General features: G+C 37.8%; 1 protein-coding gene across 1 annotated transcript in view; it reads right to left on the bottom strand.

Annotated features, from left to right (window-relative positions):
• THEMIS (thymocyte selection associated) overlaps positions 1-17,836 on the bottom strand; it is a 124,186-nt gene that overhangs the window by 52,530 nt on the left and 53,820 nt on the right. Inside the window, exon 4 of the mRNA XM_023759152.1 lies at positions 10,358-11,406. Within this exon, the coding sequence (XP_023614920.1) occupies positions 10,358-11,406 (1,049 nt within the window). The remainder of the gene's footprint in view (positions 1-10,357; positions 11,407-17,836) is intronic.

Raw genomic sequence — 17,836 nt, 5'->3', positions numbered from 1 at the left:
TTCCTTCTAAACTTACGGTCCTGATGTACCTAGTCATAATATCTTTCATCTCAAGGAAATAACTATTTCAAATTGTAAAATTTGTAAAGAAAAATCTATCTGTCTATTAGATAGGCCATATTAATTCCCTTTGATATACTATGATTTTTAGACATGTGTTATTTCTTTGGATCTTTTCTTTACAACCACCCCGTGAAAGATGCTATTGTTTCATTTTGCCTATGATAAAAACAATAAACATGGATTCTATGCAAGAAACAATAGAGCAGAAAAGTTGAGAGACATTCATAGACCACCTTTCCAGGAGGCATCATAGGACCATACCAAGTGTCTGGGCCTTGTGGGCAGATGAGCAGGGAGAAAGGCCTGCCCTGGCACTGGCTGCAAACCTGGAACCTTGGGCAAGCTGCCTTCGCTATAAAATGGTGATGATAATACCCATATCACAAGGTTGTAGGGTTCAAGTGAGATGAAGTATACACATATAATATATATGTATATATATACACTCACATGCATACATACATATTATGTTTGTACATATGTATATATTAAATTTATACATATAAATTCAAATTCTAAAATATTAGAATGGAATTAACCTATTGAATCATTGGAATGGAGATAAGGTTAAAAGCCATAAAAGTAAGCACAAATGAAAAGGTTAACAGGTTTTGCTGCATAAAAATTGAATATTCCATATAGAAGTATTAAAAACCAGTAGTCTGGAAAACTTACCTAAAACTATGACATTTGCAGACTTTTTAAAATACATGGACTGCAAGGGAATTTATTTAGAGAAAAATAAGATAAAATATTCCTCCTTTCTCCTTTCCTTTCATACTTTCTCCCCCTATCCTTCCACACACTCTCCAGCCTCATCTTTTTCTCTCACAAAACTTTATTTACCATTTACAGTATGTGGTGCCCCTTAAGCACAGTTTCACTTTCCGTGGTTTCAGTCACTAGCAGTCAACGTGGTCAGTAATGGGCTGGTGGCTTTTTAATTACAAAAGACAGGCCAGTCTGGATCATAGACCTTTGGATAGTTTATTGAAGACAGGATGCCCAACAACCATGTGAGCGAATATGGCTGGGGAACAGTCTAATATGATTTAAAACATAGAAATGATTACAGCTCAGGGGAGAAGCTAGAACCAGAGACAATGAGGAGAAAAATAGCTTGGGTAGAGCATTTTTCATCCTTTGATAACAATGGCCTTACTTGACTTTGTGTCTTATCCTATTTCATTAAGTGGCAATTGTGTACTTTTTGAACATTAGTTAGGATATGGAAAACATTTAAAAGCAACAAACTTCCATTAAGAACAAACAGTATATAATGTTTTGTGATATAAATAAGCATAATGTCACATATTAAAATTGCATTCTTATCTCTTACTCTAGGAGAACAGATATTTCTTGGTTTTTGCATATTGTGCAATTCCATAATTTTGCCATCAATCCTTTTCAACTTTGTATCTACATAAATAACAATATATTACATAGTTATTGTGGTCTTTAATGTATACATCTATTCTATTTGGCTAATTTTGCGGCCAATGGCCCTCAGTCTAATAGGATTTCCTCCAATTTTTTTTCTTTTCTCATCAGATTTAAAATTATCTATGTAGTTGGTTCATGGTAAATGCTTAAACAAATAACATGTCTTACAAAATAACTAAAAGCTACTTGTCCTAGTAGAAGTGTATCTTGAAATTAAGTCGTGGGTAGAGTCTTTCTAAGACATTTGAATCATATTGAAGTTAGATTATGAATGAGGTATAACAAGGAAAGGTTTAGTGCAGTAAAAGGCTGGCTGAGAGTTTGCCCTTAAATAATGCATTTGTTTGAATCATTTCTGTCTCTATGGCATTTCAGAGTGTTTATGGACCCTCTGGTCTCTTAAGTTCAAAGTTCATTTTCTCCTCTATTTTTAAGATATTTTTTCTTATTTTCTGCTTTTCAAAATTTGAAAAAAATACTGATTTTTGGAAGCCTATCCTTACGCATTCTTTCATAACCATCTTATACTCATTTTCCATTTTAACATTTGCCCAGAAAATTTGGTTTGGAAAGCAAATCATAAAAGTTTGTAGATTTGACATCAATGAAAACACCACCAAAACAGTTAAACGTAATTGTTGCCCTGCAAGAAACTGGATAGCTGTAGTAAAACTTACTTGCTCCAATATATAGCTTGTGTCTTACTGATTTATTTCTAGGCAAGGTTTTTATTCTAAAATAAATTCAAAACTGATAACATAGTAATGGAAAACTCAGATAAATCAGTTTTGGGAACTACAAAGCCAGCTGGAACTTACCTTCTCTAGATTTCTCCAACTAATCTTCAGATTTCTAAAAATTTGTAAAACAAAACTGAAGATAGTGAACTCAAAGAACGGAACTTAAATATCTAGTGAGCCCACATCCAACTCAATGGTTCTAGGGACTCAAATCGTTATGGGGATTATTGCAAGTTGGCAATTCAAGTGCCCTCACTTTATCCATACTGTGCTTGAACATCCGAAACTGCTGATTCTTCTGTTATAACTGGTCATTTCTAAACAGGGATTTCTAGGTTATGGACATTTAAGAAAGTAAAAACTGTTCTAACATTTGTAAAAGCCAGAAATCTAACATGAAATAATTTACTCCAAACTTTATCCAATCATTTTGCCAATCCATTGGGAAAATATATTTTTTAAATTCATATATATTATTTATTAAATTGTTTTTATTGATTTTTTTAAAGAGAGGGAAGGAGAGAAAAGCATCAATGTGAGAGAGAAACATCAATCAGCTGCCTTCTCTGTTGCCTCCAGTACGTACCAGACTAGGAATCAAATCTGTAACATGGGTATATGCCCTGACCTGAAATTGGGATGATGCTCACCACACCAGCCAGGGATAATTCATATTTTTTTTTGAAGCTGAAAAGTAATACTAACACTGAAAATATGATAATCTCATAATTGGTGGTATTTTAGTTCTTGACTCCACAGATGGGAGAGGGAGGTGAGGAACAGTATTAAATAACATTTTCGTCAGCCCTTCCTCACTCTGGTGAGAATACTGTCAGTTGGTTGAAACCTGAAAGAAGGCCAAAATTTTGGTTTACCCAATCATTTCCAAGTATGAGTGTACTTCAATTATCCCACCACAGAAACAATGTTCTTTGGACATAAATTCTCTAGAGAGAATGGAATGGGTACTTTATTAGTAGTTTGATAACTTACTAATTTTTTGGTCTAAATACCTTTAAAATCAGGCATTGTTTTCTAATGTCTTACTTTCACCAATTCCTTTTCAGCTAGAAGTATTAATGCACTGCATGTCATGCCTGGAGTGAAATTTTACAAGTTATGATTACTCTCCCACTTCCAAAAACACAAAAAAGAATTTATATATATTCTGTACTTCCCAATGGGCACAGATTTCTACCTGCAAGGTTTCAGTTGGAACTCTGGTTTGGCTAATGTTCAACCCCGCACTTCATTTATTCATCCTTTGTTCCCTCCTCCCATCTTTTCACTTCCTCCTACTCGGCTGTTTACTGGTTCCTGTCATTTACTAGACTACAAACCTCAGGCAACTAAAAACAGTGATGTATGAATCTGTATGTATGTTGCCCTAAGAACAGCTCAAATATCTGCTGAAAATATGCTGAGATTGTATCTCACAGTTGAAATTCTTCAACATTAAAAAAATTCATAAGTTCCCCTTATTTTCTTATTAGATTTAGAGCCCAGTTTTTAGCGTATGTCCACTTTCCACCTTTAAGCCTGTTTTTGGTCTTTGAAAATTGCTAAATCATTAATTTTTTTCCTATCACAGGGCAATAGACTTACATTTTCTATGTTAGACCAAAAGTATGCACCAAGAGTGGATAGATATCAGTCTGCAGAAGTGTAATGGTTGGTTATAAAGCCAAATGCTCTCATGCTTTTATACTATACCAGGTTAACAAAATATAATAAAATCACACCATGTTTGTGTGTGACATGCCTACATTTTATAGATAATAAATGAGTGGCTATAATATTATCCTCTAAAGCAGTGATTTTTAACAGGTGTGCCACAAGAGGCAACTGATGTGCTGCAAGAATTTTTAAAACATGCAATACCTGACTATTTAGTCAGGGGCACTGACCTCTTTTCCCTGAAGTAGGCAATTTAAAAAACTGACAATAGCTAACACAACAATAGCCATTCAGTGTGAATGAATCAAAATTATACCTATTTTTTTGTCAGATCAGCAAAATATATATATATTTTTGGTGTGCTGCAGAATTTTAGTAATTAGTTTATGTGTGCCAGGAAATGAAAAGGTTGAAAATCGCTGCTGTAAAGGTCTAGGTGCAGCCCACGAGCGTGGGCTTCTTTAACATTTTTCAGCCACTCTAACTGTCACACCGGATCAGAACAGAAGTGAGTCTTAGCACCCCGCTGCTGCTGGCCAAGTGTTCTCTCTGCAGCTCCCAGAAACTATTGCTTTCCTTCTGCCTTTTCCAGCCCTCACTCTAATTCTAGGACAGAGTTTTTTTCTGCTCAATTCACGGTACCTTGCCATTACCACCTCCCTTGCTCTTGGTCTTAATGTCTCCTATGGGTGTTCTTGTCCAACAGAAATCTAGAAATTCTGGCAGCAAAATGGACACTTGGGCATTAAATGGCCAAACAATGTTAGTGGAATGCAAGATTTCTGGTCCCAGTTGCAGTCTCCGAAGGAGAGGAATATCTCATCTTTCAACCAAAGGTTTGTTTTTCTATCTGGTTATAGGTTCTTTCATCAGAATACAGAAGTTACATTTCTCCTGTGCGGCACTCAGAAGGCATAGCCATATATATCTACGACAGGCAAGAACTCCAGTGAGTATGTTGTTTCACACTCTCTGAAATACTTCTGACATAGAAACTCTCAGAGAAGGACAGTCTACCCCATCAGATTCCTATTTAGTCCCAGCCTCATTTATTTAGTCACTTTATAATATTGTGTTCATCTGATTAAGAATCAAAAAGTACAAATCTTAAAGATACTATTTTTACATTGTCATAAGTCTACATTTTTTTGAGAGGTCCTTGGTATATTCTCATCCCTTTGTTTAGACTCCATACATTATTCTCCAAGTTATATTTTAAAACAAGAATAAGATCCTTCAGTGTAAAACATCATAGGCCTTGAGATGCACCATTGTCTCTGTTGATATCCATCTCCCCCTTTCACCTGTCCCTGAACGTATCCATATTACAATTCTGACATTTCTACTACAATCGATTTTCTCTTATTTAGGTACTAGAGGCCCGGTGCACAAAATTCGTGCACGGGGCGGGGGGGGGGGTCAGGTCCCCTCAGCCCAGCTTGCACCCTCTCCAATCCAATCCGGAACCCCTTGGGGGGATGTCCCACTGCCAATTTAGCCTAAACCGGCAGTTGGACATCCCTCTCACAATCCTGGACTGCTGGCTCCTAATTGCTCACCTGCCTGCCGGGCCTGGTCACCCTAACTGCGCCCCCCCCCCCCCCACCGGCCTGGTTTGCCCCATGCAGCCTGCTATTCAGTCATTTGGTCGTCCCTCACTAACCCCCCTGCCGGCCTGGTCGCCCCAAGCAGCCTGCTTGTTCAGTCGTTTTGTCGTCCCTCACTAACCCCCCTGCCAGCCTGGTCACCCCACGAAGCCTGCTTGTTCAGTCATTTGGTCGTCCCTCACTTACCCCCCTGCCGGCCTAGTCGTAGGCAGCCATTTTGTAAGGGCATGAGGGTCAATTTGCATATCACCTCTTTATTATATAGAATTGCTAAAACTAGAGGTTGACAATCTTACCTTGGAAAATAATTATATCTATCTACCCTAGTTCTTATAACTTGCTCTTATGTATTTTTAATTTCTAAACTTCTTAGATAAACTTGTAGTATTCATAAGTGACAATGGATACCCGATACAGGTGAATTTGGCAAAGACTGAGTATATTTAGTTTCTTACTCTTTGATAGCCTATATATTGGCCCTGTTATTTAACAGTGCAAGAAATGATCCAGTAAAGTTAATAATCCACTGGGAAGGCAAAAGTAAACTTATATAATGAAGCATCTGCATATGTAATAAGGTAATGAGTTAAGTGAGTTTAATGTTTAAACTCTGAATAACCCTTACAAATTGTTCTATGAATTTAAAGCAATATTCCACATACAATCCAACATCTTAGAGGCTTATTTTCAATGGCAGCTTCCTGGCTTTAGAATATTAAAAAGAAGTTCTATCTAACCACTTCAAAAGCATACATAAAAGAGCTTTAATGTAGATATCAGAAGAAATATAAAAGAAATATATGGAAGAATGACATTGTGATAATAAGAAATAGTTGGTTGCAAGACTTTTTAAGTAGATTATGCAGAGCTTCTGTTTATATTCCAAAAAATTATCTAGTAAGCAGATTTCTATCTTTATGGTAAGAAAAATTATTAAAAATGAGGTCTGGAGGTCTAAACACAGATAAATTATAGTACGCTTGACATTTTAAAGTGATTTCAGGGACAATATAGTCCTTTATTTACTACGCTAAATTCTGTGAAACTAATCATAAACAAAGAATCATAGAGCCTTTTCAACTGACTGATAAACTTTCAACCAATCAGGAATCTCCCAAAATATCACTGAACTTAGGGTTTCTTAGATTCTGCTATAACCTTTTTCGGGACAATAAATCTGTTCCAACACATTGTACCAAAATTATCCTCTCCTGATTCTCAACCAGCTTTGTAATGAAAAATAAGAATGTACTCTTTGCTACAGAGTATCTCTTTGAATGTGTAAAATAACTAATGTCATCGAGTACCAATCATTCAAGTTTAGACTATTCCTCAGTTTCCTCAATAGGTCCTCAAATAAAAATGGCTCCTCAACCTTTTAACATCTTAAACTGACTCTTAACATCTCTACAAACTTCAGTTAATCAATATTCAGAAGTGGAACTCAGAACTAGACACATGAATTCATGTAGGGTCGGCCCAGTGAAGAAATAGTTAGGAATTAATAAGTTGAGCTGGAATCCTACATGTATAAATTTAGTCCAAGATTGCAATAGTCTTATTTTACTAACTGTGAGATAATAGAAATTCTATGTATTGGTATCTGCTTGGTGCAGAGCTCTGAAATGCTTGTTGTAATTTCCTAAGTGATAAGAGCCTTAGGAGCATCCTTTGTTCTAATGTTTCATCTTTGACCCTGGTTCCTGACACAGGGCTTCTAAATCCATGGGAATTTCTGGGTGATAGGAGGGCCTTTTGTTCTAATGAGGAGGCTTTGGGTGGGGTCCTGGATGGCTCCTGGATGAGAGCTAGTCATCTGAAAGACTAACCCATAATTAGAAGCTTGGAATTTTCGCGCCAACCCCATCCAATTCTCCATAGAGGAAAGAGTGACTAGAAATGGAGTTAATAATTGATTATGTCTATGTGAGGAAGTCTCCACAAAAGTCCCCCAAAATATGGGGTTTGGAGAGCTTCTGGGGTTAAAACATCCACATCCTGGTAAAGTGGTACATCCCAACATGACAGGGAACAGACACCCCTGAGCTCAGAACCCTCCCAGAGCTCGTCTTCTGAATCTCTTCACCTGACTGTTCATCGGTATCCTTTATTATATCCTTTAATAAAATAGTGAATGAAAGCAACTATTTCCCTGAGTTCTGGGAGCCACTTTAGCAAATTAATAGGACCCAAGGAGAGGGTCATGGCAGCCTCTGATTTGTAGTCAAGTTGACAGAAGTTGTGTGTAACCTGAGGACTTAATACTTGTGAACAGCATCTGAAGTAGGGCAGGAGCAGCCTTGTGGGACTGAGCCCAAATGAACTGGTGGGACTTGACACTATGTGCTGGTAGATGGTGTCAGAATTGAGTTGTAGGATACCCACCTGGTGTTGCTGAATCGCTTGGTGTGGGGAAACCCCACACAGCTCGTGTGAGAAGTGCTGTGAGTGTGGTAGTCATGTGAGAGTAAAGGGGAATCATAGGGGGAAGACTGTAAATTTTTCCAAACAGTAGCCTAGACATAGCACTGCTGTTTTATGAATTCCTCTCTTCATAAAACACATCATTTTCACCTGACATTCTGTCAAAAGGCATTTAAAAATTTTTTAACATTTTTCTATGAATGCCTTCTTAGTACTTTAGGATTTTTTAGTCTTTCCTTTTTATTGTAATAGACATCTATTCTTTGGTATCTCCAGATGTTCATATACATTTCCAGTATTTGTTATTTGAGACAACCAGTCCTCATTCCCTTCCTACCAATCTTGATGGTTTTGGGGACAGCTAATGAGTTGATTGAACCAGGAGATGGACATGTGAAACAAAGTCTTTCTCTTTTTAATTTGGAATCAAACAAAGAGATTATATTCTTCCCTGATTATGAAACTATAAGATGAACTGCCAGCAGTAGTGTGCCTCATATGAATAAAACCAGCCTGTGAAAATAAACCAATTTGTGATGAAAAGTAAGGTCCACTCTGGCTGTGTGCAAATCCTGCTTCCAATTGTCCCTGGAACTTAGCTGTACCCAACTAGTTCTAACAAATATAGATTTTTCCATCTAAAGTTTTTACTTATACCTTCCTCCCAACTTTGTGTCCTATATTAACTTTCTATTGTTGCTATCACATGAACTTGGTGCCTTAAATAATACAACTTTATTATCTTAGAGTTCTGTAAGTCAGAAATCTGACAGGAGTCTCATTGGCTAAAATCACGGTGTCAGCATAGCTGAATTCTACTCTGGAAGCTCTAGGTAAGAGGTCTCTTTGTCTTTTCTAGCTTCTAGACATCATCTACATGCCTTGGCTCAATGCTCCTTCCCTCCATCTTCCAAGTCAGCAATGTTGCATTTCTTTGATGATTCCTCTGTAGTCACATCTCTCCAATCCAGATCTCAACTGGGAAAAGTCCTCTTAAGGACTGACATGGTTAACTTGGACATACCTAGATCATCCAGGATACTCTCATTTTATGGTCCCTAATTTTAAGCACATGCGCACAGTCTATTTAGCCATCCAATGTAACACCTTCAAAGGTTCATAGGGTTTAGGGAAGGACACCTTGCAGGTGGGAGGCATTCTTCTGCTCACCACTACAAAACAAACCAGCATTCCATCCCTCAAGTCATTCAGTTCAGTAATAAAAACATATTTAACAGGAGAAGCCAGATAGCCTCCACATGAACAGATGCACGTTATTCAACAACATTATTTGGGAACAGTTGTTTAATTCACAATGACTGCTTCAAAATTGTTTTTCGGGAAAGAAAATTTTGGTTGGCTTTATCTCCTTCGGAAGATGAGTTTGAAGATCCTTACTGAATTTCCCCAGTAGACAATAGGATGCAATCTTTGAAATGCAGAATTAAAAGTAGTTCCGTACCCACATACTTGAAGCCTGAGGCAGCTAGCATTCCTGAGTATAGGGAGTAAACACAGCATCTCTCTTTGTTTTACTAATAGCTTTGTCTCCCCAAGCTGCTAGCACAACATCTGCCAGGCCAGAATGCGCCCCTTCCACACACCATAGAACCACTGCTGGCCAGATAAAGGGCCTACGCCTCATGGTGTAAGGGCAAGTGCTTTCCAGGCACTCAGCAGTTTCCAAAAGACAAAAGGTTCCAAGTAGAAATGAAGCTGCAACGCCCCCTCTCCCAAAATCTTTAGAGTGGTTATGGAGTTGTTGATTCTGTAATGATCTCATACTGTCTGCAGTTTTATTGATTTTGTTTTTCAACAGAACTGTTAAAGATTACAATTCTCAGATAGGCAGAATGTGGGCAGATGCTCATATGCTCACACATAGTTCTGCCAAGATATTTTTACATCTTTCTGCACTTAAGATAAAATGAAGACATGTGTTATAGATGTATGCTACTGGTAGGCAACCCCCCTCCCCCCCCAAGAAGAGAGTTTTTTGTGCACTCATTTCCTAGATGAAGTATTAAAACAACTCTACCTAGAAAAAAATGAACAACTTTTTCAAACTAAAAGAGATTTGCTTCTGAGGCAATGTATAAAACAATCCTAATTACTAAAACCCATCGAAATGGCAATTTGGGTCAGCATATCCAAATGTCACCCCTGCTCCTTCTAGTTCATTATAAACGTCTTGTCACATTTACTGGTTAAGCATCAAAATACAAAATGCTGCAACAGCTTATGCTCTGTTGATGTTCATTCATCTATTGTGCATCAAAAATGCTCATTCCAAATATGGCATGAAAGAAAGAAAAGTAAGCAAAAAAAAACTCAGAAAAGACTTGAAATAAATCGCCCCAAGAAAAACATTCCAGAAGAAAAACTGCAGAACCATAGCCTTACCTTGGGAGACTTGGGCAGACCCACAGTCCTCTCTCCTGCTACGTGTAGCAGAGTTGGCTTTGCTTCTTCCACCGAGGGATGTTTGGGGGGGCGAGGTGGGGGGTGCAAGAAGGAGCTTTCATATCTTCGCATCATGTAATACTGTTCTTCCGTGATCTCTTCGATCAGAGTCCTGACTAGAAATGATCCCGTATCCTGAGACAAATTACTAACTAACTGAACAGTCATATTCGAGCGGCTGACAGGAATTTCCCAACATTCTGCGGGGTTGGCAAAGTCACTTATGAGTAGATAAGAGTCCGTGATAGCTTCCTCCAACCGCAGTCCTGGCGTAGCCACCAAAATGTCTTCTTCAATGAAAAGATCTCTCACAGATACCTTCACATTGAAGGGCAAGTGGAACTGTGCGCAGAGCTCAGCAATCTGGTACTGTTTCTTATCATGAATCACCTCCACAAAACCTCCTTCCATGTATAAAGGGAGCAGTGCTGCCTCATAGGATTTTTTGAGGATTTTTTCACAGGCCAGAACGTTCACCACTTTTTTGATGCCCTCAGAGAGGACTTCAGTCGTCTGTGAGTGATGCACTAGGAACTGGTCCCCGACAGCTACGGATGACAGCTCCTCATGCGGGGGATGAAAGGCTTTGGTGGCCACCACGTGGAGAGGTTCCTTTTCACTCTTCGCTATCTCAAGGTCATAAGCTGTTGGGAATTCCCGAGGTCGCCGCTTGAATTTGCCTTTATAGCTCTTGGGGATTAAAAAGTGTCTTTTAGGAAAATGGCTTCTAATTTCTGAAGCTAAGATCCTCGATGCCTGACACTTTTGGTGAATCACAATGGTTTTCCCAGGCTGTAAGATGCTTGCGAGGAGCTGGCTTCCTTGAGGTGCTTCTATGACCTCAGCCACAATGGGGAACTCTTTACTGGTCATTTCAGAAAGATCTTGTGTAGATAACAGCTGAAGAAACCAGTTGGCGTCATAGCTGTCAGTAATGTCTTTGACTTCAACATCTAAACTGGGGAGGATGCGGACTATATCCTTTCGGACTGAAAAAAAAGTATGACATTTTGTGCATTAAAATGTTGCTGTGAGGAGGTATTAGGATCTTTCCAGGCGCCATAGATAAATTTAATAAAAAAAACTCAGATGTTCCTGATATAACATTTCTTATATGTGACTTTTCTTTTTTTCAAATTTTAAAATGAAATCATATATAAAACCAACACCCATAAACCTGTTGCTCAGCTTAAAAAATAGACATTAACCAGTACCTTGGAGCCCTATGAACCTCACCAAAATCACATCCTCCTTATTGCAGCGTAAGAGTAACAATTCTCCTGATTCTAGTGTTACTCATTTCCTCATTTTTCTTACAATTTCTCACACATAACATACTTGAATATATGTGCATGTGTGATAATGTATATGTATTTTTTCTCCAAAAGGTTTATCATATTATTTTATCATGTTCTTGAAGTCCAGACAATATATGTAAAATTATTTTAGAAGAAAGTTTGGTACTTCAAATAGGACCCTGGCCCTAGCAGGTTTGGCTCACTTGATAGAGCGTCGGCCTGGGGACTGAAGAGTCCCGGGTTCGATTCCGGTCAAGGGCATGTACCTTGGTTGCAGGCACATCCCCAGTGCGGGGTGTGCAGGAGGCAGCTGATTGATGCTTCTCTCTCATCGATGTTTCTAACTCTCTATCCCTCTCCCTTCCTCTCTGTAAAAAATCGATAAAATGTATTTTAAAAAAATAGGACCCTGCATAAGGCCCAAGACATATTTATTTAAACAAAATGTTATCATGTGCAGTACAGCGACACTGCAAAATCATGGGATATAGGTACTTAAGATTAATATATGGAAATGGATATCATTATGTAATCTTTTTAGTTATTTCTTTTTCTGCTGGTGCTACATTAACACCTGGACAGAAAGGGTGGCACAGGATGGGTCATAATCATAGGAGCCCCTCAGGAGCCCTACCTATGCCAGTGGGATGCTTACCAATGTATTCTTTTGTTTCTTTATTGATTAAAGTATTACATGTGTGTCTTTACCCCCCACCAATGTATTCTTTATCTGATGTATCATTGGGGACTAGTGAATCTCTCTATTTTTTTTTCAAGAGCCCATAGTCCCAGAACTCTTTATTTGAGACTATGGGGACACTTAAAATATTGTCCTGAAATTATCTGCTCTCCATGTACTACCCCACAGAGTAGCCTTAATAATGATCTTGCATTGAAAATAAAGTTATACATTATTATTAGCAGGATTTTATAATGATTTATATATTTTGACAATTTCCTAACACAATGTTTTAGAGTGTTTTCATGATCCACCGTTGCATCCCAATATCTCCACGCACCTTTCTGTCAATATTCTTTCTTCCTTCCATACTTTTGAAAATGAATAATTTGGAAGATTTAGAAGACAGAACTTCCTTTTATAAAATGTTACCTATATTATTATTTTTATACTATTAACTTTATGTATGCAGTTTCTGAAAACGATATAACTCTATACTTTGTATCATATTACTTGTACATTCTGTGTACAAAGTTATTGAAGACACAGAATGAAAAAGTATTATTTCCTTGAATATAAAAATGAAAAAAAATCAAAGCTTGTATGTAGGCTGAAGGTGAGTATATATTGTAAAAATTATTCACTAGAGAGAGAGAGAGAGAGAGAGAGAGAGAGAGAGAAGACTAAAAGAACACTCATTACCTTTATCAGTTCATTTTATAAGGTTTAGGATATCCAAACTTTTGAGATTGTTGCAACAGGTTTCCTTGAACCTCTAGGTAATTCTAGCTACTCTAAAATCTCAGTTATTTAGATAAAAGTGGGATAGATTTAATCATTGTAGAGCTAGCAATACACAGGCTCATGCCACTTCTCAGTTGAGGGAACAGCTAAATTGATCCATCACAACATAGGCACCCTAATGAGAGCTCATCACAATCTATACCTGGGCACACAGTGGGTACTGAGGGCAAGGAGCTGTCTTAATAATTTAAGAGGACTTTATTGCTGCCAGAAAAAGCTTCCAGGTCAGGCTATCTAACCTCTGTTAAATTTTTTGTTTGTTTGTTTGTTTTTGGTGTTTTGAATTCCTAATCTGTCTTCAATACGTTTGTACCAAATCCACTAAAGGTATGCTAGCCTATCTCATCCTTCTTGATATATCAGCAGCACTTCACAGAGTAGATTTGACTTGCTCCTCTTTGCTATGTTTTCTTCACTTATTTCCATATTTTACTTATGATTCTTCTCAATTTCTTTTCTGGTTTCTTCTCTCTTCACACTACCCACTCTTCCCTACCCCCTCACACACCTTTTCATGTGTCTTGGTTCTCTTCCTTTCCCTGTCTACACTCGCGCCCACTGTGATCTTGTACTCTCATGTCTTTAAGTGCCATCTGTATGCTGATGACTCTCCAAACTATCTCTAACCAAGTATTTCTCCTGTTCTCCAGTTATCTACTTGGGATCTCTACCTGGATATCTAATAGATTTCTCAAAACTAACATGCTCAAACTGAAATTCTGCCCTTCTCAACAAAAAACTAGTCTATTTGTTGCTTTTTCTATCTCAGTTATTGAGGATTCATTCTCCTTATTCATCCCAAAGATCTCAGAAATATACTTAGCTTTTCTCTTTTTCTAACACCTAATAACCATTACATAGAATTGCCCTGATCTAAACTACATTATCTCTTGCCTAGTTTATCGCAATGGCAAATCCTTATGAGCCAGCCAAATATTTTTTTAATGTTAAATTCATCATATCTCTCTTCTGTTTATAGGCACACAACGGTAGTCCTTTTCATTCAGAATAAGAGTCAATACCCTTTCCAGCTATAGCAGACAGTAATCACAGTGTAACTCTTAGCAGATAAATATAAAACCTCACACCAAAGGTCTATTTACCTCAGTTTCTTTCTTTTTTTAAATATGTTTTTATTGATTTCAGAGAGGAAGAGAGAGGGAGAGAGATAGAAACATCAATGATAAGAGAATCACTGATTGGCTGCCTCCTGCACAACCCCACTGGGGATTAAGCCTGCAACCAGGGCATGTGCCCTTTACCGGAATCAAACCCGAGACCATTCAGTCACCAGGCTGTCGCACTATCCACTGAGCCAAACCAGCCAGGGCCCTCAGTTTCTTTTTTTACCTGTTAGATCATGTCTAGCTTTCAACAAGAAGTTACAAGGCATGTTAAAAGGCAAATAGTGTAGTCCAAAGAAACCAAGCAAACATCAAAACTAGACTCAGATATGGCAGAAATTTGGAAATTATCAGACTGAGGATTTAAATATGATTAATATCTTAAGGGCACAAAAAGCAAGAAAAGATGAGTAATGTAAGCGGAGAGGTGGAAACTCTTGGGAAAAAGGGAAATGTGGGAAATTAAGAACACTGCAACAGTAATGAAAAATTACTTCGATGGCTTCATCAGTAGACTGGACACAGCAAAGGAAAAAAATCAGTAATCTTGAAGGTATGTCAACAAAAACTTCTCAAACTGAAAAGCAAAATAAAAAAGAGACTGTGGTTAGGAGTCTGTGGTTAGCATGATGACCACTCTGCTGAATGATGAGTGAGAACCAGAGAAAGATGGTAGATATGCTAACTTTAGGGCTGGAGGTTGGAAAAAAGGTTAGCTTTCCTAACCCCCATGATCGCTACCTGCTTTTCCTCCAGTCCTTTCTTGAGACTAGGAAGTTAGACTGTCTGAAAGAATTGTAGAAAGTATGGTATTGCCCTGGGAATCCTGGGTCAGATTTCCTGTAAGTTGATCATCCAAAGGAAAACTTTGCACAATGAAATATTCTTTTTTCAAAGTACGGTAGGAGGATGTGGAAGTGGAGTGAAGGGGAAGGCCCAGGAAAAGCCAGAGATTAGACTGGACAGGTGGAGGTAAGCCCAGTGAGCATGAGGAATTGGTGAGCATGTGATGTATGGTGTGAAGGATTGAGACCAAAGGAGTGTGTATGGCATATGATGAGTTTTGTAGTTGAGCTCATATTACAGGTATGAACTAGTTTCTACCAGGCTCACATATAAACTGGAAAGAAAATAGCTTTCCATCTACATAGGGAAAGTTTCTCTTCTTAGTTGGACTATGTCATTCTGCTTCATTTATATAAGAAATGGGAATTAAAAGCAGTAGGTTGGTGAAGAGTAGAGAAGAAATTAAGAAGTTTATAACTGGTTATAAAAATATTGTAACAGTTTTCCCCAAAAGAGAATGTGCTGTGTGAATAGACACACACCTGCAAGTTGTTAAACTAATATACTCTTGGTCCTTATATTTTGTACTCCAGATGTAGTAGAACAGGAATGGAAATAAAGGGATAGAGAACACATTTTTTCCTTCTTATTTGATTAATAGAAAATATGCCTAGGTTGGAAGCACTCTTAATTTCCTGATACTAAAAGATTTTAAACTCCCTGGAATTGTATATGTCAACTGGGATGTCAAGTGTGACATTTAAAAATGATAATGCTTCAAAGTATAAGTCATTGCTCAAGAATAGTATGTTTGTGAAACCATGCTGATGGAGCAAGAAGCCACTGCTCCTTGGACCTCCTTACTGGCCTATGATTTGTTGCCATCAGTATGATATTGCTGGGCATGCCAGCCTACAGCTTCTTTAATCAGGAGCTTTTCCTAAAGAATCACTCTTGAGAATTCAGGACTCATTAAGGAGAATCTATTCTGTTCCACAGAGTTTTAAAGCATCTTCCCTTGAGTTATACAGAAATCTGGTTTACAACTGTTAGGTTCCTAAAAGTGAGGGCAAGCCTCAGCAATCTAAGGGGCTTGACAATATGACTGAAGTACCTAGAAGTTCCATGAAGTCACTGGAAATTGTTGAACCAATCCATTTTCCTCAGATCAAACTTTCTAAGGTAGCTATTGACCTGACTTTCTTCTTAGCCCAAATTCATATGTTACAGTTATTCTAAAGTTTCCTGGAAGCTCCAAACTGGCACTGGAACATACTGTACCTAGAATAATTTTGTTGTTCCAGCTTCTATTTGGTACTGAGACTCACTGTTGTGCTCTGTTACAAAGGACCCCTTAAAAGCACCTCCCTCTGTATAATTTCTAAAGCCTTTTTTAAAAAAATATATTTTTATTGATTTCAGAGAGGAAGGGAGATAGAGATAGAAACATCAATGGGGAGAGAGAATCATTGATTGGCTGCCTCCTGCATGCCCCTCACTGGGGACTGAGTCAGGAATCTGGGCATGTGCCCTTGACTGGAATTGAACCCGGGACCATTCAGTCCACAGGCTGATGCTCTATCTACTGAGCCAAACCGGCTAGGGCTCTAAAGCCTTTAAAGCATCAAGTACTTGAAAAAAAAAATGAAGTGAAATTCATATACCATGCAATTAGCTACTTTAAAGTGTACAATTCAGGGCCGAGCATTATTCTTTAACTATCTCAATGTTAAAATAGAATAAATGACCCACTCCAACTCTTGAGAATTTTGGCCTGTTCCTTATTGGGGCTGTGTGGTGGTAGCTGCATCTAGACTTCATATTTTAAGCTGAAAGGCAAATGTTACACCTTAAAATATCCCACACTTCTTCACTGCAGTACTTAAGTTGTGGATCAAGCAACTTTTACATCCCATTTTCTCCCAAAAAGAAGGTGGGGTGGGGTGGGGGGAAAAGGAGCTGTAGAAGAGATCTTAAGATACTTCCTTTCCTGAGTGGGTAAAATGTTTGAAATAACCATCTGAATAATTTTGAAATGACAATAATGGTCTTTCTTTCTTCATAGAAAGACGTTTGATTAGCGTATGTAAAGAAAGATTTGCTTAGCCTCGCTTTGTATGAGTATGTGGTTGAATGTGTTTTGGGTTATAGATCGTAATTTTTAATTAAATCTCCATTTAGTGGATGTAGCAGAGGAAAAAGTTTCAGGCCATCTCTGCGGCTTTTCATGTATTTATTCCTGCTGTGCTCTGATTAAGTTATATGTTCAAGATAAATGTAATATCTATCATCTGTCTTTGTCTAAGTAACTTTTAAAGAAATAAAGACCCTTGAATAGAATATCCAAGACCTATGGGACAATTACAAAAGGTGTAACGTATACACTTGAAGGAAATGGGAATGCCTGAAGGAAAAGAAGAAAGGAACAGAAGCAATATTTGAAGTAATAGTGGTTGAACGTTTTCCAAAACAAATGAAGCTTAGAGAACAATAAGCAGGACAAATAGCAGAAAGTCAACATGAAAAGAGAAAACTTAAAGAAGCCAGAAGGGAAAAAAAACACACACATAAAAAAAAACACCCAAAACAACAACACATATTACCTATCCAGGAAGATGGATAAGAATTACATTGGATTTTTCTTCAGAAATTATGAAAAGAGAAAAACAGTATGTGCTATATTTAAAGTGTTGAAAGAAAAAAAAAACTCCAACTAAGAATTTTGTAT

This window comes from Myotis lucifugus, unplaced genomic scaffold (genome assembly GCF_000147115.1).
Source record: "Myotis lucifugus unplaced genomic scaffold, Myoluc2.0 scaffold_150, whole genome shotgun sequence".
NCBI classification, from domain to species: domain Eukaryota; kingdom Metazoa; phylum Chordata; class Mammalia; order Chiroptera; family Vespertilionidae; genus Myotis; species Myotis lucifugus.
This window is presented reverse-complemented; position numbering and strand designations above follow the sequence as displayed.